This window comes from Cryptomeria japonica, chromosome 9, assembly GCF_030272615.1.
Source record: "Cryptomeria japonica chromosome 9, Sugi_1.0, whole genome shotgun sequence".
In the NCBI taxonomy this organism is placed as follows: Eukaryota; Viridiplantae; Streptophyta; class Pinopsida; order Cupressales; family Cupressaceae; genus Cryptomeria; species Cryptomeria japonica.
In genome coordinates, this window is record NC_081413.1 from 710,177,434 (window position 1) to 710,200,625 (window position 23,192).

At 37.1% G+C, this 23,192-nt stretch overlaps 1 protein-coding gene across 5 annotated transcripts in view; it reads right to left on the reverse strand.

Annotated features, from left to right (window-relative positions):
* The window catches only part of LOC131073899 (ankyrin repeat domain-containing protein EMB506, chloroplastic), a 70,968-nt gene that overhangs the window by 37,408 nt on the left and 10,368 nt on the right, over positions 1–23,192 (reverse strand). For 3 of the 5 annotated variants that reach the window (XR_009358858.1, XR_009358857.1, XM_059210942.1), the window contains exons 5-7: positions 8,879–8,917; positions 3,304–3,402; positions 3,114–3,212 (exon numbers count right to left, since the gene is read on the reverse strand). Coding sequence is in view for 2 of the 5 variants with exons in the window: in XM_059210942.1 (XP_059066925.1) it covers positions 3,114–3,212; positions 3,304–3,402; positions 8,879–8,917 (237 nt within the window). In the remaining 3 variants the exon portion in view is untranslated. The remainder of the gene's footprint in view (positions 1–3,113; positions 3,213–3,303; positions 3,403–8,878; positions 8,918–23,192) is intronic. The other 2 variants (XR_009113008.2, XM_058010403.2) reach the window with 1 other exon arrangement.

Genomic DNA, 23,192 nt, shown 5'->3' on the forward strand with positions numbered 1-23,192 from the left:
GTACATGATGACTTGGAAATCAATAAAATATTGAAGTTATGGTGTTTTGTTGCAAATTTCTTGAGTTATCTTCATGGTTGTTTGATACACTTGAATCGTGCTCAATCGAAGTAGTTTGTTAATTTGAAAGACTAAGTGTGAGATTTGATATTTGGTAGGATTCGTAATCCAAACCACTAGCTTCTTGCTGATTGTAGGAACGCCTTGTGTGGTCGACTGGAGAACACTTTGAGTCCTTAATCTTCAATTATCATTGTGTCTTGGATATGTACCTTCGTAGTAGTGTCCTTGATCTTTGATGCATTGAATACCATTATATTACCTTAGAAGATCACACTAATTTCAATTGAGTTGTTATCTTATGGCAAAATTGAAGTTGGTTGAGTCTTGCCAAATCTCGTCCATACTAAGTCATTCATAGGGTTAGGCTAGATTAGACCTCTTTAAACCCTATCTTTTTGCTATTTTTTGAAAGTTCCTTTTAGTTTAGTAAAATCTTCGAGCTTTAGAATGCGTAAGACCCCTTGGAGGAAACAGCAAATCACATCATACCACTAAAAAAGCTTGTCCACACGTAGAGACCCTACTAAAAGAACCTTGGAGTCTACCTAACTGATCCTTTTTGCAGATCTTCAACAGTTAGAGACTATTTTCTCAAGAGAGGATAAGATGCCTATTGGTATTTTATTCTGTGTATGATTGTGTATAAAATACACGTCAATAGTTCCTCGAGAGCACCCAATTGATACCGTCTCTAGAGTTAGTAGGATTAGATTAGCATTCTCAAACCCTATCTCTTTTCTCCTTTTTTTGAAAGTTTAAATCCCAGAAAATCTAAAAAAAGAAAGAGCCTAAAATTGCTAAATCCGTCTAAGTCCAACAGTTCAAAGACATTTGTTAACGTAAGTCCCCCTTGAGATTTTCAGCACACACTACCCAAGAAGCTATTTCACTAAAGTCGCTTGTTCGCACATATAGACCTTGGAATCAGTAGTGGTTTTTCAAGAGAGGATAAAATACCTTCGGGTATCTTATTCTAATGTTTGGTAGATGATAAAACAGACACCAACAAGAGGCAAAGGAAGTTTTAAGATACTCATCGCTAAAATTTGTGATCAAAGGAAATAGCCTCTCAAGTAGATCGCTTAAAATTGAGGTCAATGTAAGTCATCTCTTGCTCAGATTTCGAGGCAATGGAAGTCATACGCAATCTTGCCCTTCATGTTGATTTTATCTCTCAACGCCTCAAGTTTCTTGATCTTCTTGCACAAAGGTTATCAAACATCTTCAACGAATGCCTTTAGAAGTAACTTCATTCTGATTTCAGGGCAATGGAAATGAGTCTAATGCACATCGCTCAAATTGGTGAGCAAGGGAAGTCAACCTTAGGCTGATCGCTAAAATCCAAGAGCAAAGGAAGATCGCTAAAAATGCTTAGCAAAGGAAGTCATTGAATTTTGCCATCTTGCAATCCTGATTAGGACAGTCAAAGGAAGTGCTGTCGATCCTTGGAATTCCTTAGAAAGTTTGATCTGCATTCATTATGTAATTAGTGGGACCCAAGCAAGGCTACGGTGGTAAAGGAAGCCAAAAGGAAATGTTATGCCTTAAAACAAACTTTTAAATCTACATTTAAGATTTTGTGGGGCCCAGCGGGTATGAGAGAAACGTGAGGTGGAAGGAATGTGAGGGAGGTGGTAAGGGGAGCTGCTACGTGGGAAAAGAGGAGGAATGGGATGATGGAGGAAAGGGAGACATAAGGGGTATGGAGGTTTAGGATGTGGGAGGTATAAGGGTAATGGAAGGAGTTAGGATATATGGGGAATAAAGTGGAATGGAGGTATAAGGGGTAGTAAAAAGAGTAAGGGGCAGGGTGATAGGTTAGAAAATGTAGGAAATGGAAGGTGGGTTAGGATAGAATAGGGGTTAGTGAAGGGAGGCTAGGATGTTGAATGGAAGGGTAGTGGATGTAGGTGTAGGTAGAAGTAGGTGTGAATGTAGGTGTGGGTGAGGGTGAAAAAGAAGGGTGGATGGGTAGGGAAATGAAGGAGGTTAAGGGGTGAGGGTATGAAAGGAAGGATAGGAGGTATGATGGTAGGGGAATAAGATAGTGGATGGGTAGGATAAGGGAGAGGTAGTGGGTAAGGAAACAAAGGGAGGTCTAGAGAATGTGGGTGAAGGTAGAGGTAGGTGGAAATGTAGGTGAAGGTGAGGGGATGGGTATGCTAGGATGGAAAAAGGGTTAGGCAGGTGAGAGCATAGGTGAAGGTAGGTGAAAGTGAGGGTGAGGGTATAGGTGAACGTAGGTGAAGGGAAGGGTATGATAAATGTAAAGAAATGGAAGGAGATGGAATGGTGAAATGGTGATGGCAATGGTGAGGAATGAAAATGGGTGTGATCAGGTTTGGGCACCCACTAACAGTGCTGGGAGAAGTGGAAGTGATTATGCCTTGGCTGGGCAAAGGGAGTGTTGAACCTCACTTCATCCTTAAGAGGGAGACTTGATCAGCTCCTAAGCAACTACAAACAAAAGGTTAATAGCAAAGACTCGACAACAACCAACAACTAAGCTAAGACAACTAACCTAGAAAGCAAAAAAGTGGGGGTCCCCATTTGCAGTGGGGCGATATGTGAATACGTCACAACAGGTACTCAACCAAAAGTCCAAGAGCCATCATGAAGAAATTCCAACGTCTGATAACAGCATTTTTATACCTTAATCTGAGAATTTACCTCAAAACTTCTTACTTGTGTATATGGGTACTAAACCAAAAGTCCAAACCTGGCTATTCAGCAAGGTACAGCTTTCATATTATTTATTCACAAACAGACCCCCACAATTTACAGAATAAACCTGCTATGATTTAAATGTACCAAGCATTGGTGAAAATGGAACTGATAACTTCCTAGTTATGGATAGAGGTTAACCAAAAGACCAAACTGGGGTCTTTAACAAGGTAAATTGCTACACAACTATGCATCATAAACTATACAAGATTCTATAGATTGGTGGAATGGCAGTCAACAGTTATTTTTTAAATACAAGCATCAGTTTCCTATTCTCTGTTTGGAACTATTAACACTGCAGCAGTTATGGTACTATATCTAAATACCTTATTCTTAATTGTCTTGTCAGCTCCATTGAGCAGCAAAATCTTGGCTACATCTCTCACCCTACTTTGCACGGCAAGATGCAGAGGTGTCCATCCTTCCTGCACAGTCCAATCCTATCTGACTAAAGTATCTGAAAAAGTAATTATTCAAAATTTCAAACAAGGTCAAAAATTGCACATATTTTCTTACATTGTCTGCAATATTTACATCAAGATTGTTTTTGATTAACAATTTTAGTGTCTGAATCGCATTAACCAGAACGGCATAGTGCAGCAATGAAGCACCATCCTGACATATAGTATCAACAATTGTGAAAGAATCAGCCAAATAAAAGTTGACAAGCAAATATGCATTTAATCAAATTTCTTACATGCTAGCATCAATGTGATCTCTCTATTTTCTCCAACTTTGATTGTATTTCCTGATTTCATCTGCTTAATAGAATGCAAATCCATGAGAAAGACCAAAAATGAAATCAATAGCAGCCACGCCTTTTTAAAATGAGCTGATTAAAAGGTGGTAGGAAGCAGACAATATATAATTTTTGCCATGTTCATATTTTTATCGCTTTTGGTTTTAAGAAGTGACTTGGAAACTAAAATCAGCCGCCAGACCACCACTTTATATTCCATTGGAGCACTTAATATTTTTTACAGAAATATGACTCTTTCAAATACGAAATTACATTAAAATGGCAGTTTGTCTTTCAATATTATAAGCATGCTATGCTATTAGATATCAATTTGATAGCACAAAAATTTAGACAGTCCATATAATTTCCACTTGTTATTGTGTAGCGGCAGGAGATCTTTCTCCATTTAAATAAATCCATGTATGAGGCCGACCCTTGTGTGTGTTAGGTCACGGAGACAACTGAGAAGGGGGGGGTGAATCAGTTGTCAAATAAATTCAAACCAAAAACAACTTAACCAACTTAATGCTTGATACCGGTAAACTAGTTTAATATGCCAGTAGACAGATTTAATAGTTAATTGCTATACCGGTAAGGATTAGTGCATGAAACATAAAGACAAAGTCATCCACAACACATAACACCAATATTTGTACGTGGAAACCCTGTAAGGGGAAAAACCACGGTGGGAAACCTTACCCACAATCAGATGATACTACTGCAGATAGTAAGTGTACATAAATGGGGTCTGCACATGCAAAAAGGCCAAGCGCCTAGAGCTCACTGCTCAATCACAGAATGGGAGTCACACTGACTACAGTTGGATGGTTAAACCAATAAGAATGTACTGCACAAAATAGCATCTTCATATGCTGGATTCAGTACCGGTGAAGTTCTGACTGTCTTCACAAAAACCCTTCCTTCAATCCTCAAATGATGTCTGCGTGTATAGCTCTGTTTATTCTCGCATATACCTTCACACAATCCTTTTTCACATTTCACATTTTGATCTTACAAATAAGATCTTACATTTATACCATAACCTAAGACCAATTTTAGTAGGTCGGCTCTATAAGATATTACAATAAAAACATTTTACAAACAATACAATATCCGATGCAATAACCGATTGAACATGTCGGCTTAATGCATTTACAACAATAATTAATCATCTCCATAACGTGTCATGCTGATCTGGAAAAGATAATCCTGCTGGTGTAACCCTGGACCTATTTGCCAGTAACGGCAAATATGCAAATATGAATATACCAATGAATAAAACTCCAAGACAAGATGTCCAAACGATGTCTTCGACATTACCAAGTGTTTTCCATATCATTCCAAGTGTCGGTGATCATTATATCTTGCCAGTGTACCAGATACCGGTGATTGTGCATGAGTCACTTGCTTGCCAGTGAATGTTGCTAATTCTCCAAAGTGCCAGAGTTGACAAGTGTTTAGTAGGTGTTGACATCAATGACAAAACCATACCAAAATACCAACAATCTCCCCCTTTGGCATTGATGGCAACACAAGATGGAAAAACCATCAAAGTGCCAAAACAGAAATGCCAAATACCAAAAACCAACAATCTCCAAAAAGAGATCATAACCAAAAATCAAAATACAGATACAGAGAGTAATAATCTCTCCTAAACAACAATCTCTCCCCCTTTGACATCAAATGCCAAAGTTACAACAAAACATCTTACCAAGCCAAGTTCATATACAAAATACCAATCAATTCAATATACCAACTACTCCCCCTGAGAAGTAGCTTCCCATCAAAGACCGGAATAGAAGATTTCTCTGTTAATTTTACCGATTGACGACAATCATCAACTGTCTAAGTCTCTACCGATGGTGGTATGACTCCAAGCTGATCTCTGAGATATTCAAAAGTCTCCTTAGGCAAAGGTTTAGTGAAAATATCTGCAATTTGCTCTTTAGTATTCACATAAACCAGTTTTATCTCCTTTGCTTCAACATTTTCCCTTAGAAAATTTAGTTTGATAAAAACATGTTTGGTTTTAGAATGTAATACCGGATTCTTAGATATCTGCAATCTTGCATTTTACCTTTATGTCTTTCAACATTTGTTTAAGCCATAGTACATGTGTACAGTTAGTTGCTGCTGCAACATATTCTGATTCTGCTGTTGATAAAGATGTACAACTTTGTTTCTTACTCAACCAAGAAAGAATGCTCCGCCGGTGGTGCTTTTTCTATCATCCACATCTCCTGCCCAATTTGCATCTGTGTATGCACATAATTCAAAGTTTTCATCTCTGGGGTACCATAATCCAAGATTTATAGTGCCTTGTAAGTACCGGAAAATCCTTTTTACTGTTGATTCATGATTTTCTCTAGGATTACTTTGAAATCTTGAAACAATACATACTACATTCATAATATCAGATCTGGTTTGTGTCAAATACAGTAAACCTCCTATCATAGATTTGTATCTAGTTGGATTAACAGGTGTAGATTCATCCCATTGTGATAATTTGTCATTTGTTGTCATAGGTGTGCTTACCGGTTTAGAGTTCTCCATCCCAAATTTCTTTAGTAACTCTTTTAAGTATTTGGATTGACTCAAGAATATACCTTTATCAGTTTGTGAAATTTGCAATCCTAAAGACGTCAATCTAGGATCTAACCCTAAACTACTCTTTATTCATAAATAAACTTAAATTTCAAACATTAAGCATATTTTATACAAGATATAAGAAAACATCGAATATGGATATAAAAACATTCATAGATATATCATTATAATGCAAATGAATAATACAATTTTCTCACTTAGAAGTCCTTATTTCCTACTTAGGCTTCCAAATTGCCTTAAAAATATACAAGAAGATGCATCCGTCGATCTTTTAGTCTAAGTCGCTTCCTTCAGTCCTTTGAACACAAACGAGAACAAGAATCAGGCGCTTTTTCCACCCAACCTTGAAGCTTACGCTTCCCCGGAATTCTTGGTCAATCAAGAATACCCGACCCTGCACGAATTGTTTTAACCAAAGAATTCGAAAGTAAGAGGGAATCTGGTGCATGCCTAGATAATATATGAATTTTCATTTTTCTACTTCATTCTAAGAAACAAGCATTCGCTATCATACTAGGATGTGGTAGAGAGCATAAATAAGGAATTTCCATCATTTTCTACGGATAATTCAAATAATAACTCGGTCGAGTATAATGCCATGCACAGCAAAATAATAGTTGGAAAAAACAACTATTCTCCCTAAAAACATCCACATTTGGCACCCGTCCTGAAAGGTAATTTTCTAACTCAAGCTTAACCCTAGCTTGGTTCCCTCGAAAACAAATTCAATTGCGAATACAATCTTTCTTTTTAAACAAAAATAGAGATATCATTTTCCTTATTAATCATTACTAATATATCTATTGAAGACAATCTTTCATATTTTGGAAAATGATAAACTTTCATAAGCAATAATCTCATAATCAATCTTTTGACTAAATAAGGTACATGCAAAAGGTGTTATACATGTATGAATTTAATCTCATATATAACCAAAAAGTACGCAAACCCATTCTTAAATAGAATTAGAACTTAATTATTTTGGACAAAATACGTTATTAACAATTAGTTAACATCTTTTTCTCTATATTCTTTTCTTCTATTCTAAAATGATTTACAATGCATTTCAAATAAGATAATGACATATGAAACAAATTTGGATAATCATACCTAATATCTAAACCTTCTAATTCTATACATTCTCATACCAAATAATAACAAATAATAACCATAAACAAGGAATTTTGACCTCTTGTAAACTTGGTCCGGTTTGTACGACCTTGACGTTCTTTCGTCAAATAGTTCCTCGCCTTGTTCGCAAGTCTCTCTCAAAACTATTCCTATCAAATCTATCTCTATTTCTCTCTTCGATATTATCAAAGTATCTTCTCCTCTACTCTATCCTTCTCTTCTTGATTCTCTCGTCCTTTCGTGCCAGCGAAGAAAAGATGATCCTTTCTTCCATCTTCTCCCTCTATTTATCTAATTTTTCCCTAAGATTACTCCTTTATTAAGGGCTCGGTGATTGCAAAGGTTTAGAAATCGTTTACCTTCATCTCCTCTTACTCTTCCACATCTGAGAGAGATGGCATCTTTTGTTATATTTCTGCTATTATTGTGCAAGATTAACACCACGATAGAAGTATATCTCTACGTTACCTCCACGATATGAGTTCATCTCTAAGTTGTCTGCTGCTTCTATTCTCCCTTGATCGTGATTACAGCAGTTCTTATCGGTCAAATGGAGAGGTTGGAAGATGTAACAAACTCTTATGTGTTTGTATTTCGCAGTTTCCTTGCTATATCTGCCAGGTCTACGCCACGTTGAGGCTAGCTATACTTAGTTTATGCCACCACTACGGTTCTTTCTCTTGTTGCGTGGAATGGAGAAGTAAACTGAGGTTTCAAACATGTGCAATGGCAATTTTATCGCTCCATGCATGGCCACGTTCCCTATTTTGTGCTATGAACTGATTGTTTGCTATTACACCCACGTTGGAACTCTTAATTCTGCACTTAATTTCACTAGTCTATGCATTTTCTAACGTTAACCATGGTCTATTTCCTTTGCATGCAAAGTTCCCACGTTAAAATCATCCAATTCATGCATTTAGTCGCCGGTTTAATGGTCTTCATTTGGTCATGCGACATAGTCGCTTTTCAAACTAATTCCACCACCTTTTAAAATGCGACTATCTATAATTTTACATGCGTCTTTATGTAAATATTAAACTTTATAATTTATGTTCCTAATTTAATATATATATTAATATTCATAATATGTTTTATGTAATTGCTTTTATAGCGTATGACCATTTCCGTAATGATTAAATTTACAATTTCACCTAAATATATATATACGTAATCGATAAATTTCAAGTTTCCTACCATCTATATAACAATGACTAATCAATTTATAAACTAGGTCATATAATTCAATTTATTCAACGACTAATTAATCATATTAAAATATTCAATATAATTAGTCCTATAAAAATAAATACATAATCGAATAAATTAAACATGAACTATATTCACTTTTGAATATACAAGTTTATAATCTATTCCTAATTCGTACGACAAAAATGTAATTCCAAAAACCAAACATAATCGATAATTTCACACAAAGCAAAAGAAATCATGGAATCGCTATATAATTCAATCATTAATAAATTTTTCACCCTATATAGTTGAATTTAACATAAAATTCTCATTCGTAAATGCAAAGATAAATGTATATGCAAATGTGGTGTGTGTGTGAGATCCCCTTTCCCATCGAAGTCATTTAGTTAAAAACAAGTCTACCTGATTCGTGTTCTCGCCTTCGACCTCGTTCACCTGATCCTGCATTACTTGCACTCGATAGTTTATCAGTATTGACAAACCCAAAAGAATATTGAATGTCGAATTTCATATCAATTGCAGGAGTAAAAATGCATACAATATTTTCTCATAACTGGATTATGAATGATCAAATCTATTTTAATTTCGATGCATACATAAAAATCACATTAAATCTTTAAAATGCACTTATTAAAAATACGATTCGTGACATTACCAAACCATAGTTCATGAGGGGTCTTACCGGTTTCACCTTTGATGTGAACTTTGTTGAATGTATAGACCACTGTACTGACTGCCTCTCTCCAATATACATGTGGTAGGTTTGCTTCTGATAACATACTTCTTGCTGCATCCAAGATAGTTATGTTTTTCCTTTCAACAACTCCATTCTGTTGTGGTGTCCGAGATGCTGATAGTTGTCTTCTGATTCCATTCACTTCATAGAATGTATTAAATTCCTTAGATGTAAATTCACCTCCTTGATCTGATCTTAGACATTTGATTTTTTTATTGGTTTCATTTTCTACCATTGCTTTGAACAGTTTGAACTTTCCAAGTGCTTCTGATTTTTCTCTGAGAAAAGTAACCCAACACATTCTAGAATAGTCATCAATGATTAGCATGAAATATCTGTCACCTTGTAAGCTTTTAGTTCTAGCTAGACCACATAAATCAGTGTGAATCAAATCAAGAGCATTATTGGATTTTTCTGGAAAACTTTTGAAACTAGCTCTAACTTCTTTTCCAAATTGACATTCCTTACATACTGTATTCTGAGGTTTGACAATTTTAGGTAAATCTCTAACTGCCTTAGTAGTACTGATCTTTACCATGCAATCAAAGTTTACATGACAGAGTCTCTTATGCCATAACCAACTTTCATCTATATGTGCAATTAAGCATGTCTTTTCACTGTTATTCAAATGAAAGATATTACCTCTAGTCTGATTACCGGTTGCAATTTCCAAACCAGTTCTATTCATGATTTTGCATTTTCCATTTTTGAATTGTAACTAAAATCCTTTCTCAACTAATTGACCAACACTCAAAAGATTATGCTTTAATCCTTCAACATAGTAAACATTGTCAGTGTTATGCTTACCATCAAGAGATATTGTACCCTTACCTTTGATTGAACAAGCTTTGTCATCTTCAAATCTCACTAAGCCTCCATTGTATTCTTGAAAGTTCAAGAATTTACCTTTGTCTCATGTCATATGATGTGAGCATCCTGAATCAATGATCCATTCATCCTTTACTTCAACTTTAGCTGCCAAGGCCTATTCTACTGATTGAGCAGTAGCTGTCGGTTGATCTTCTGTTATAGCAACAAAAACCCATCCATTGTCTGTTGGATCCTCATCAAAATCATCAGTCACACCTTCATCGGCAATGTAACAAGATTTGTTTTTATTCTTCTTAAATCTATATCTCTGATATTCAAGGTTAGGCTTGTATGTTCTTCTAGCTTCTTCTCTTAGTCTAGCATGTCTATCAAGGCATCTTGAAGCCATATGACCAATCTTATTGCAGTTAAAACATTTAAAGGGTGTTTTACCTTCATACTTACTTCCAACTGGACCTTTAGGCATTTTCCTTGCAAATAGTGCTTCAAGTTCTTCAAGTTCTTCATTTTCTTTCCTGCTTTCTTCAAGTTCTCTTGCATAAAAGGCTTTCCAATCGAATTTGTCAAATGATGGAGCAGATGATGTTGATGCTTTAAAGGCCAAATCTGTCTTTATAGTAGCAACAGGACCAAATTCTTCAATTTCAAAAGCTGAAAGTTTCCCAATTAATGTATCCCTAGTAACTGATGTATTAGGCATTGTTCTTAACTCATTTATAATAGTGACTTTCATTTTATATGCCGGTGGCAATCCTCTTAAAACTTTTGAAATAATTTCATCTTCACTTAAGGTTCCTCCACAACATTTAATACCCAAAACAATTTTATTTACTCTTTCCATAAAAGCAGAAATCCTTTCATCTTCTTCCATTTTCAGATGTTCATACCTGACCCGGAAGCTTTCAAGTTTTGCAATTTTGACTGTGGAATCTCCTTCATTCAGTGTTTCCAAATGATCCCAAATAGCTTTAGCAGTAGACCTATCTGATAGTCCCATGATTTGTTGATCTAATAATGCACTCAAAAGTGCTTCTCTTGCTTTGCAATCATTTTCCTCATCTTTAGTCAAGTTAGCTGGACTAGGCTGACCTTGTACAGCAGCAGTATAACCATTCTTTGTAACATCCCAGATGTCTTTTCCAATGCAATTTAGATGTGTCTCCATTCTGATCTTCCATATGCCATAGTTGGTTCCATCAAGTTTAGGACTGTCCTTCCTGAAATAATTAGTAGACATTGGATTTCCTCAAGCTGTTAAACTTCTGAAAAGAGGACTAAGCTCTGATACCAATTGTTAGGTCTCGGAGACAACTGAGAGGGGGGGGTGAATCAGTTGTCAAATAAATTCAAACCAAAAACAACTTAACCAACTTAATGCTTGATACCGGTAAACTAGTTTAATATGCTGGTAGACAGATTTAATAGTTAATTGCTATACCGGTAAGGATTAGTGCATGAAACATAAAGACAAAGTCATCCACAACACATAACACCAATATTTGTACGTGGAAACCCTGTAAGGGGAAAAACCACGGTGGGAAACCTTACCCACAATCAGATGATACTACTTCAGATAGTAAGTGTACATAAATGGGGTCTGCAGATGCAAAAAGGCCAAGCGCCTAGAGCTCACTACTCAATCACAAAATGGGAGTCACACTGACTACAGTTGGATGGTTAAATCCAATAAGAATGTACTGCACAAAATAGCATCTTCATATGTTGGATTCAGTACCGATGTAGTTCTGATTGTCTTCAATCCTCAAATGATGTCTGTGTGTATAGCTCTGCTTATTCTCGCATATACCTTCACACAATCCTTTTTCACATTTCACATTTTGATCTTACAAATAAGATCTTACATTTATACCATAACCTAAGACCAATTTTAGTAGGTCGGCTCTATAAGATATTACAATAAAAACATTTTACAAACAATACAATATCCGATGCAATAACCGATTGAACATGTCGGCTTAATGCATTTACAACAATAATTAATCATCTCCGTAGCGTGCCATGTTGATCTGGAAAAGATAAACCTGTCGGTGTAACCCAAGACCTATTTGCCGGTAACAGCAAATATACAAATATGAATATACCAATGAATAAAACTCCAGGACAAGATGTCCAAACGATGTCTTCGACATTACCAAGTGTTTTCTATATCATTCCAAGTGTTGGTGATCATTATATCTTGTCGGTGTACCAAATACCGGTGACTGTGCATGAGTCACTTGCTTGCCAGTGAATGTTGTTGATTCTCCAAAGTGCCAGAGTTGACAAGTGTTTAGTAGGTGTTGACATCAATGACAAAACCATACCAAAATACCAACAATGTGTGGCGCCTCCACTTAAATAATAATAATTCATTTTTATATCCTTGTATGAGGCCGACTTGAGAGAAGCAACGCCTCTATTTAAACAATATTTTATTGTAGCCGACTTGACAAGAGGTTGCACCATTTATTATTGAGAAGTCGTCTCTCTTGAGGCCGACTATTATAAAGAGGCACCACAAATTGTATATAAGGATGGCGATCCTTATTCATTTGATTATCTAATTCAATTGAAGTCAGATCCAACACATTGAAGACAAGTTTGCATCATAGAAGAGCAGTTCGCACTTAAGGAGAATATCGATAATCTTCAACATATTATCATATTGCTTCAGATCGATATTCAGCAAGGAGATCTACATCTGCTGTATTTTGCACCTAGGAGAAGTGCCCTTAGTCATTATTAATTGACCTTGAGTTTGGCCATATTGTAAATGCAGATTTATGTATTATTTATTCAATAATATAAGAGATATTATTGGCTGGGTTTTGCTCCCTCGAGGAGGGTTTTCCCAGGATACTTGTTGTGTTAAAGTATTTATCATTTCTGTATTTCTGCTTATTTCACATCTGATCATAAAACCATGGTATCAGAGCCAGGTTAGAAAAGATCTGATCAGATTTGGCTAAGCAGTGGAAGCCTTCAAGTTGTGAAGGTTCCTGAGAGGAAGAGGCAAAACGCTGGATCTGGAACTGCAGTTGATACTTCAGTCAAGATATCAATAAGGGTTATTATTAAACCCTAGGCACTTCAAGGGAGGATATTATCAGATTTTTTTTATTTATCTGCATCCTTCACCTGAATAATGGCACCTTGAAGGAAAACAAGTGGTTCTTATTTTTGGCAAGAGCGACCATATATGAGAGAGACAGCGATTCAAGTTTTTGCTCAGGATTTGGTCATAGAAGGTAGCGATTCTGACCTTCATAAGCAATTTATCTCAGACATGCTACAACTTCATCAGCGATATTAGAAATTTGGCGATCAGCCTATGATTCGATGCCTTCTTATTTTACAAATTGATCACTTTGTTGATCAAATTGTTGGTGCCATTTGTTCTTATTCTCTAATATCAAATTACATACAGCAAGCAATTGGTGACTATAAACAATCTTGATCAGTCTAGAGGCAGTGACTATGATCCTTGATGCCAAGGAAATTCATCTCAAGGGATCAGTGATTTGAGTTTTTAATTCGATGTCAACAATTTCATCTCTATGCATCAGCGATTCTATTCCAGATACTTAGCAATTTAAATCTTGATCGAATTTTAGTCATTTGAAGGGTGGCAATTTTTGTGATAACAACTTTATCTCTTCTTACCCTATGATTCCAGAGACATCAGCGAAATCGTCTCCACAAGCACAACAGCGTTCGGTCAAGGCAGAGGTCCCATCTAGAGATAAGTCAAATTCAGAGTCACAAGACACCATTGAGCAAGAACAGAAGGGATCCAACATACAGGTTGGAAGCAAAAGTTCTTCGGTAATAGAAGATGTTTTACTACTTCTAATGATTGCATGTGGCTACAATATAGTGATGAAGTCGAGACGAAAAAGGCATCACTTATCAGATTCAAAGAGCCCAAATTGAAGGAAGATACACCAAATCATTCACTAAATACCTAATGGTGAGCCATTGATCAATGAATGACTTGGTCAGCCCTAAGACAGGAGGTTTGAGTCACAAAAAAATGAAGATTCTGCAGATATCTCAATTAATTCTCTTTCAGCAAAAGAGGTTGAGCATCTTGTTTGTGGTCTAAGGTATGAGAAGACTTCAGATTTGTTGTTTCCTATGTCTCAGAAAATTACTTGTCATCATCTTGAAGGTGATACAACTCGCACTGAAGAGAATTTGTACTCTTTGAGTTAAGTTTGACACCGTGCTTGCATATGGGATCCGAGTGATCTCTCGAGCGTCATCAAAATTAGATGAGACATCTTTTGGTGGTTATGCTTGGTCTACTTTGAACCAGCATTGCATGGTATTTGACTTTTCATGGCTACCCTTGAGTAAAGAGTATTATCATGAGCATGATGGGATGATCCCAAATTGGGATAATTGTGCCAGATCAACAACGAGGCATGTCGAGGTTGGGTAATGATGATCCACCACATTACCTCATTGGTATTCGCATACACTTCCAAGCTGGTACAGACTGTCTCCAAATATCTAACAACACAACTCTGGTATGCCAACAGTCTAACGAAAGATTAAAGAATTTGAATGAGAAGCTAATAAAGAGGTAGAAGCAATATCAATATTAAATTGATCAAATAAAATGATCAATTCTGGACCTAAAGCTATTTGGAGAAATAAGTACCTCATCACAGCCATTTTAGCGATTTTTTATTCAAAGTGCTTTGATTGGGTTAGCCTTGGATGGAAAGTTTGCATCAGCAAAGATGATTAAGAAGGATGAAGACATTAAGCATCGATACACAGAAATCCTGTCCTCCTAATTTGGAATAGCAATCTATGACTCTTGCTATTGGAGCAAGTTGAGTAAAATAATGACATGTCCGAGAAGAGGACTAAGGTAATGAGATTCCTCAATGAAGGAGTTCACTTCTAGAGGATTTTTTTTGTAATCTTTGTATTGAGGCAGGGATCGAGAGGGAGTTATGTACTCAGCAAAATGAAGTCATGTGTCTCTAGGATCTAGAGTGACTCACTGAGGAGAAGTGAAGGTGTCAGTTAAGTGGGTGTGTTGCAAGGCCAGGTGCTAAGTCCTTGGAAGACCTCTTCAGCTGCAAAGAATAGAATTGCACAAGACAGTCAATCTGGATTTGACATCAGTAGCTTTGCAAACCTATTCAGAACAAGGTGATCTGGGATAAGGTCGACAAGGACAGTCCCGAACACTTGCAAGTCAATAGTGCCGAAGGAGGAGGTCAGGAGGTTGATGCAAGTACTTGGAGCTTCAGAGGGAGTCACATCATCATGAAGATCTCTGTTAATGCATTTTTCTTTGAGACGGAGAAATTTGAGGTGAAAGCCCTTGTTAATGCATTTTTCTCTAAGACGGAGAAATTTGAGGTGAAAGCCCTTGTCCATCTCTGAGACGGAGATGTGGTTCTTTCCACCTTCTGGGAGTAGCCATGGTGGATGTCATGTTGAGTGACTCCAAGACGATTTGTTTCTTTCCACTAATGGGAGTAGCCATTGTGGACATCACGTTGAGAGACTCCGTGATGATTCTCTTGTACTTGTGTTTATCCACCCTCTGGGAGTAGCCATGTTGGACGTCATGTTGAGAGACTCCATGACGATATCATGTTGAGTGACTCCATGATGGGCACTTGTCCACTTGTTTTCTTCCACTCATGGGAGTAGCCATGGTGGACATCATGTTGAGTGACTGCATGATGATATCACATTGAGAGACTCCGTGATAAACTCTTTTCACTAATGGGTGTAGCCACTGTGAGTGTCATGTTGATAGACTCCATGACATGAGTATCTGGAAAAATATCCTCCCTAGCTAAGAGGGAGTGTTGTTGTGTAGCGGCAGGAGATCTTTCTCCATTTAAATAAATCCATGTATGAGGCTGACCCTTGTGTGTGGCGCCTCCACTTAAATAATAATAATTCATTTTTATATCCTTCTATGAGGCCAACTTAAGAGAAGCAACGCCTCTATTTAAACAATATTTATTGTAGCCGACTTGACAAGAGGTCGCACCATTTATTATTGAAAAGTCGTCTCTCTTGAGGCCGACTATTATAAAGAGGCGCCACAAATTGTATATAAGGATGGTGATCCTTATTCATTTGATTATCCAATTCAATTGAAGTCAGATCCAACACATTGAAGACAAGTTTGCATCATAGAAGAGCAATTCGCACTCAAGGAGAATATCAATAATCTTCAGCATATTATCATATTGCTTCAGATCAATATTCAGCAAGGAGATCTACATCTGTTGTATTTTGCACCTAGGAGTGTTATTTTTACTACTTTCAGATTAATATAAACTCAGAAATCAGAATTTAGTTTGATTAGCTGAAAGATTTAGAGATTTCTAGATTTAGGCATGACATAGAAATGAACAAAGAAATAAGAACAACACATGGTTACCCTGAGAAAACCTCCTAGAAGGAAAAGCCCAGCCAGAAAGGATCCTCAGATCTGATTATGGATTATATTCATATAACAGTTACAACACTTATCTTAAGTCCTTGAAGATGTCTGAAGTGTTTGCTCTTAGGGCTGATGGAATCAACCACAGGTCAGCACTTTCATGTATATCAGGTTTGCTCCTTCAACACATCAATCAACACTCAGACTCAAGCCCTAGATCTGCACTCTTGATGTGTCTTAGATCTGCACTGATTCAGTAACCCTGGCACTTTAATTCTGGAACAGCTCAGCCTTCTTTACGACAGCAAGAACTTGATGTTTGCTTCTTTAATTGGCAGGGATGATTTGCATAAATTCCTTTACCAGCTTTTGCATTTATCAGATTGTCTACTTCGCATCATTAGGCATGTGTGAACTCAGATGTATACTTCGCATCCTTAGGCATGTGTGAACTTCGCATCATTAGCAGATATGTATTTCGCTTGAAGGATGTGTATTAATTGTATTTTGAATGAGGCAGATATGTCTTATATATATGTGATGCAAAATCCTTTTTATGTCGGCCTAATATAAATTAAATTACTTTTAATTTAATTTGAATCTCTTTAATCCGAAATGCCTTGATAGATAGGGTCGGCCATATTTAAGCAAGCACATTATTATGCATGTAGCGTGGGGTTTCATTATGTAGTGTGGAGTGAAGTGAGGTATAGGGCCCAGCCCTACACGTTGGAGAAAGGGGCTAGCCCCCTTGGGCGGATTCCAATGTTGCCCAAGGCAATTGGAATCCACCATTCCCTAATTATAATCAACAAGGAGAAGTGCCCTTATTCATCATTAATCGACCTTGAGTTTAGCCATATTGTAAATGCAGATTTCTGTATTATTTATTCAATTATATGAGATATTATTGGCTGGGTCTTTCTCCCTCGGGAAGGAGGGTTTTCCCAAGATATTTGCTGTGTTAAAGTATTTATCATTTCTGTATTTCTGCTTACATAACACCAACACCACTGCCTTCTTAATATTGCAGGAACATAATTCAGTGTCAAGACTCAATACAATCAAGAAGGCCTTGCTATTATCCAATATTGCTATCAAATTTTGCTAAACCACATGGAGGCTATCAGACATATTCCCAATGCTGAACGAATGAGAAGAGATGATGCTACAACAACCCAGCAATTCCATACTCCCAATAGGTCTCCAACAATTTGATTGAGCAATGGAATGCACAACCTAGGGGTCCAAATAAGGAAGCTATTGGATGAAGGGCATACAACACCACAACCTTCCACCAGGAAGGCACTATTCCAACATCAACAAGAATATTGGATGAAGCTAAGGGCTCTTATCATGAGATTCATGACCATATCAATTTGCTTTCCATATCAAATGCTTTACATTTGCTCTTGAGGAGTAATTAAATACTTTGCACTTTTTACTTAATGCTGAACACTCATTTAGCATCCATTCCCTTAGACAAGTTTTAGGACTTATTACCCCATTCATGTGCCAAAACCATTCATCCAGGTGCCATCCAAACTCTAATCTCTAAGTTGTTTCCTGCCCATTCCCAACGTGTTGCCAACATTAGCCAAGTAATGCTAGTGACCTTGGACACTAGCGTGCAACTGCATTGATATCCACCCATGAAAATCAGAATTCAAATGGCCAAAATCAATTCCCTAAGCTTTTCTATGTTTTTAAAACTGTAGTGTGCCAATGAAGTCTTATGATAGCATTCTTTGGCCCTCATTTAAACTCTTTGGCCATCTTCTTGAACTCTCTTGCGATTCTAAGCTCTCTCTCACACTCTAAGATTTTCCTGCATTCCCTTGCACCTTTTGGCGTTCCTCTACCAAAATTCAATCTTCCATAGCCACAACTTGCCAAAACCCTGCAAATTCCTCCTCCTTCATTACCATGGCACCTTATTGAAACCATCTCAGACCCTCCTCCACCACACACACTAGCCATCCTCAAGGTTTTTTCATGCACTTCTCTAGCACTCATGACAAAATCACAACACTATAGGAGATCCACATACTCCCATTTTACTATCTACTTCAAGACTGAAACATGCCCTCCTAATGGACTGACTGAGGCAGACTCCAAATCAGACATGCCATTTTTTGTACCCTCCAAGACTTCTACCAACAATATCTTTTTACAGGTTGTTCAAGTCTAAACTCTGCAACCACCATGGCAATCATGAAATTTAGGCAAGCAAACATAGTAAATTTCAGATTTGTACAACACAAGGTCACTACAATTTGTTAGAATCTTAGACATTAGGGCCATGCCCTTGGGGTCACAACTACAAGCTTCACAGCCAAAGCCATGAGGTGCAGCACCAAATATCTTGCAAACTTTTCAAGGCCAACATAAGCACGACCTTCAAAATCACAAATGTGACTTTCAAGTTAAGACCATTAGATGCATTTTCTAGATTCCAAAGACATCCTATGCATTCAATAGCCTCTTCTAGCCATTTGCATTCACAAAACTTCAAATCAAGGATGCATTATTCCTAACCTTTTCCTCTTTCAATTATAGTTATAATTTCACTCTAGATTCTTGTATTTGTGCTTATTCTTCTATAGATGTATCAATAAAAAAAATTTCGAAGTACAATAATTAACTCATATGTTAAATAAACAATATTTAGCATAGAGATGATTTTTTTATCTTAAATTTTAGTAAATCTCACATTCTTACACACACCCAAGATTCCCCTAGCCAAGGAACCTGGTATACATAGGCACATATTGTGTTTTTACACAAGTACCTCCTAGAGTGTGCATAGTTACGCAGCCTTACCATTGATTTTCTAGAGGGTATGGGGCTATTCTCAGAGTTTATATCAAATAAGTATTACCTGACTTCTTCGATTCCCAAATGTAAAATTTGAAAGTTAATGATAATGATTATTAACCTCTACTTATTTAATTTTGTATTTCATAATTTAAATTTTTTACATTATATGTAATTATATACCATACAAAATAAATTAAATGCCTAAATTAATACTACATTGTGTAAAATACATTATTAATTTGAACCTAAAAAATTAGTAGCTTTATTGTGGGAATCAATCGATCTATAGCTAATCTTAGACAAGATCATTGAGATGCAATCAACAAGGTCTTTGGATATGCCTATTAATGGGCCAAAAAGGGTTCATCTTTTGGAAGGCAAAACAAGGACAATGACCTGGAAACCCCCAAATCAAGATTGGATTAAGGTGAACTTTGATAGAGCTGCAAAGGGGAATCCGGGACCATCTGGAGCAGGTTATGTAGCCAGGGATTATCATTTGAGCCTGAGAGCAGAGAAAGGAGACAATGTGCAAGTGAATTTCTCCTTAAAAACCACTAAACCAATGGTGGCTTTCTGGGGGAAGATCTCAGAGCACCTGAGTCATGTGTTTAAATTTGCAAAACAATTGTTCCTAAACAGGGTAAAGATAGTGTTGGGAGATGAGTACCTGAACGCTGAATATAAGTATCGTACCAATATTAATATTGCATCTCTTTTCATGGCTTGGTGACCAGAGTTAGAGTCAAGTGAAACGGTGTTTTGGCTTATGCACAACTATGTCAAAGATGACTAGTGTTGGGATCTAGCAAATCTTATTGGTAAGGCGAGACAAGGTGAAGGCTTTGTTTGTCCAGGCAACGACTGGCTGCATGTTGGTCAATTTACACCACCGTTGAGGCCATTCCTCCTTTGGAGTGCGAATAGCAACAAGGAGGTTCGTTGGGCTTCGACCCAAAATCCAGGGAAGCGTGTCTGGTTCGAGAAGAGGTGGCAAAATGGATGCCATGGTCAGAGATTCAGGAGCAACCAAAGGAGGTGACACCTCCAAAAAGAAAACGAGGTTCGACCTATCTGTTCGTTCAGAGCAAAGACGAGGGAAATGTTGAAGAGAGGTGAATCCTCGTCGTGCGTGGTGAATCCTGACAAGCAAACTGAAGCACAAGCTGGTACAAGTGCGAAGGAGGTTTGTGGCAAAGCTATTTTGGAGTCAGGCCCGAGCAATTAGAATTCGATAAGTTATGTAGTATAACTTTGTAGAGGGGACTCATACCCATTTTGTAATTATCGGTAAATAAGTTCTAGGAGGTCAGGGTTAGGATGAACAAGTGCTTTCACTGGTCGGATGTTCGAAGACTGTTAATTTCTATGTAGTATGTAACAGACAATGTATGCTCTTTATTTTCATAATATAATGAACCATTAACAAATCAAAAAAGAAAAGGTCTTTGGATATTTCCAAGGTACCTCAAGTACTCTATTTGTTATCATAGCAGTTCTACAAAGGACTAGCACTCTGTGGATATTTTAGATTCATGGATCCAAATGGGGCAAGAGATGTTGACAGCAAAGATTCATTAGTGGATATGTGTTCAATTTACTTGGGGGTGTTATTAGTTGAATGAGTAAGCAATAGGCTGCAGTCATTTTATCTGCCACTACTCGTGCCTATAAGGAGGCTTTCTAGCCTAATAGATAGTGTTCAAATGTGGGGCTAAGCCAAAGAGCTATAAAAATTATTTGTGACAGTCAGTGTGCCATATGTCTATCAAAGAACCCAACCTTTCATGCAATGACAAAGCTCATAGATGTCTCATACCATTTTGTTTGGACATGGTAGAGGATGAGAGAGTGATGCTGAAGAAAATTGAAAGTTTGTAGAATGTTGCAGATGAATTAACGAAGCTAGTCAGAAAAGAAGAGTTTAAGTGGTTCAGTAAGGCTGAAAGTCTCTCAACCTCTAGCAAATGATTCATGGCATTGGTATTTCCTTTTCTCCTGCAAGGTGTTCAACAAGTGGGAGAATGTTAGGGAAGGTGTCTCAACCTTGTATCTCCAACCTTTAGGGTTAAAGCTAACAAATTTAATGCAGCCCACTAATAAACAAGTTAGATTTTATCAGAGAAAGCAGAGAGTTGCAAAATCAAGGTGAAAAAATAGAAGAAATGGGGGAAAGACGAAAAGGGCTCCGATAGATGAAGAAAGGGCAAAGATCTAGTATAATATCATTGTCAATATGAGGCAAAGCTAATAGCAAATGACAAAGCAACAATACAGAATCTAAATGTTCCAAAGCCTGTCCATACCCCAACACGTGAAAGAAGTGTTGTTGCTACAACAAATAACAAAACCGTTGTGGGTTATGCATCTAGGCCTTTCCAACACAAGTTCTTACAAAGAGAAGATCCTAAAGAAGAGGAACAACAAAACCAAAATGGAGACAACTTTGATGAATACAGAGCTCTTGAACCAACATTTGATGCAAAAATCTTATTAATTTCTACTATTTCAAGATTAAGAATAGACAAAAAAATGAAAGAGGCAAAATGCAAATCAACCTCGTAGAGTCTGCAACTTAGATCAGGTAAGTTGACCATTCCAGCTTTCAATGGTGCAAACAAATGTAGAGCCTGTGCTTGGGTTCAAAAGTTAGATACATAATTTTCACTTACCCTATGTTTGAGGGAAAAGCTATAAATATGATGGTACCATAGATTAGTTACACAAAGACACAATTTACTTAATAAATATGATGATTTCAGCAAGAGGCTAACTAACAAATTTTGCTGAAAGGACCTTCAGATTCATTTCAAGGAGTTGGCTCAATTGAGACAATACAACACAGTGGATAGTTGTCGTAGAGTTGCAGAGATTATCAATGATGGTTCCTATTCTCTTTGAAAGGAATCTTACACTTCCTTTTATACACAATTTAACCAAACCTCTCAAAAGTGGGTGAAAGATTTTGGTCCACCATCTTTGCAAGAAACCGTTAAGAGAGCTTTAACTTTGGAAACATCAAAACCTAAGAATAAATTCTACTCAAAGACACCACCTGTGGGACAACAGAAGAAATCATTTCAAAGGGTACATCTCAAGAGAAAGATGTCACAAATAACAAGAATATGAAGAAACCAATAATGGACTCTGAAGAAAGAAATTATGTTTCTCTTGAAAGGAGCCATGGGAGCCTAAACACATGTCTTGGAAAAGGTTAAGTAAATTACATTGAAGTGATTTAAGATGAAAAAATAGAAACAAATGAACCTAAACTAGAGATTAAAGTGATTGAACCATAACCAAAAAAAAGAGTCTTCACGAGGCTCCCTTGCCACCCTTTCTGGCACTCTTCAGTATCATCCTTTTAGAGTTCACAAAGTTCTATAAGGAAAAAAAATACAGCATTAATTGATAGTAGAGCAACCCACAACTTTCTAGCTGAGGGATGGTAGTCAGAAGGGATTCAGAATAGAGGATCTTAAAGGTTTCAATGTCATGGTAGTAGATGGATTCACCATCCATTGCAGTGAGAGAATGCAGCAGCTTGACATCACACTAGGAAGACACAAAGTGCATGATGGTTTCTATGTTGTAGGCCTAGGAGAGACTGACATGGCCGTAGATGTGTTGCTGCTACATTACCTTGGGGAATTTACTCAAAATTATCAAATCATGGAGCTGAGTTCAATTCAGAGGGGGGCAAGGTAGTGCTCCAAGGCATTGCAAATGAAGCACCAAGGGTTGTTTCGGCGAAGAGGATGAAAAAATATTTTAGGAGAAGGCAAGTATCTTGGGCAACTCATTATTTGGTGAAAACCATAGCTTCACCCACAAATAAGAAATCCTATCACATGGACATTTAGTCTTTTTTGGATAAGCATAGCACAACGTTCAATGACATA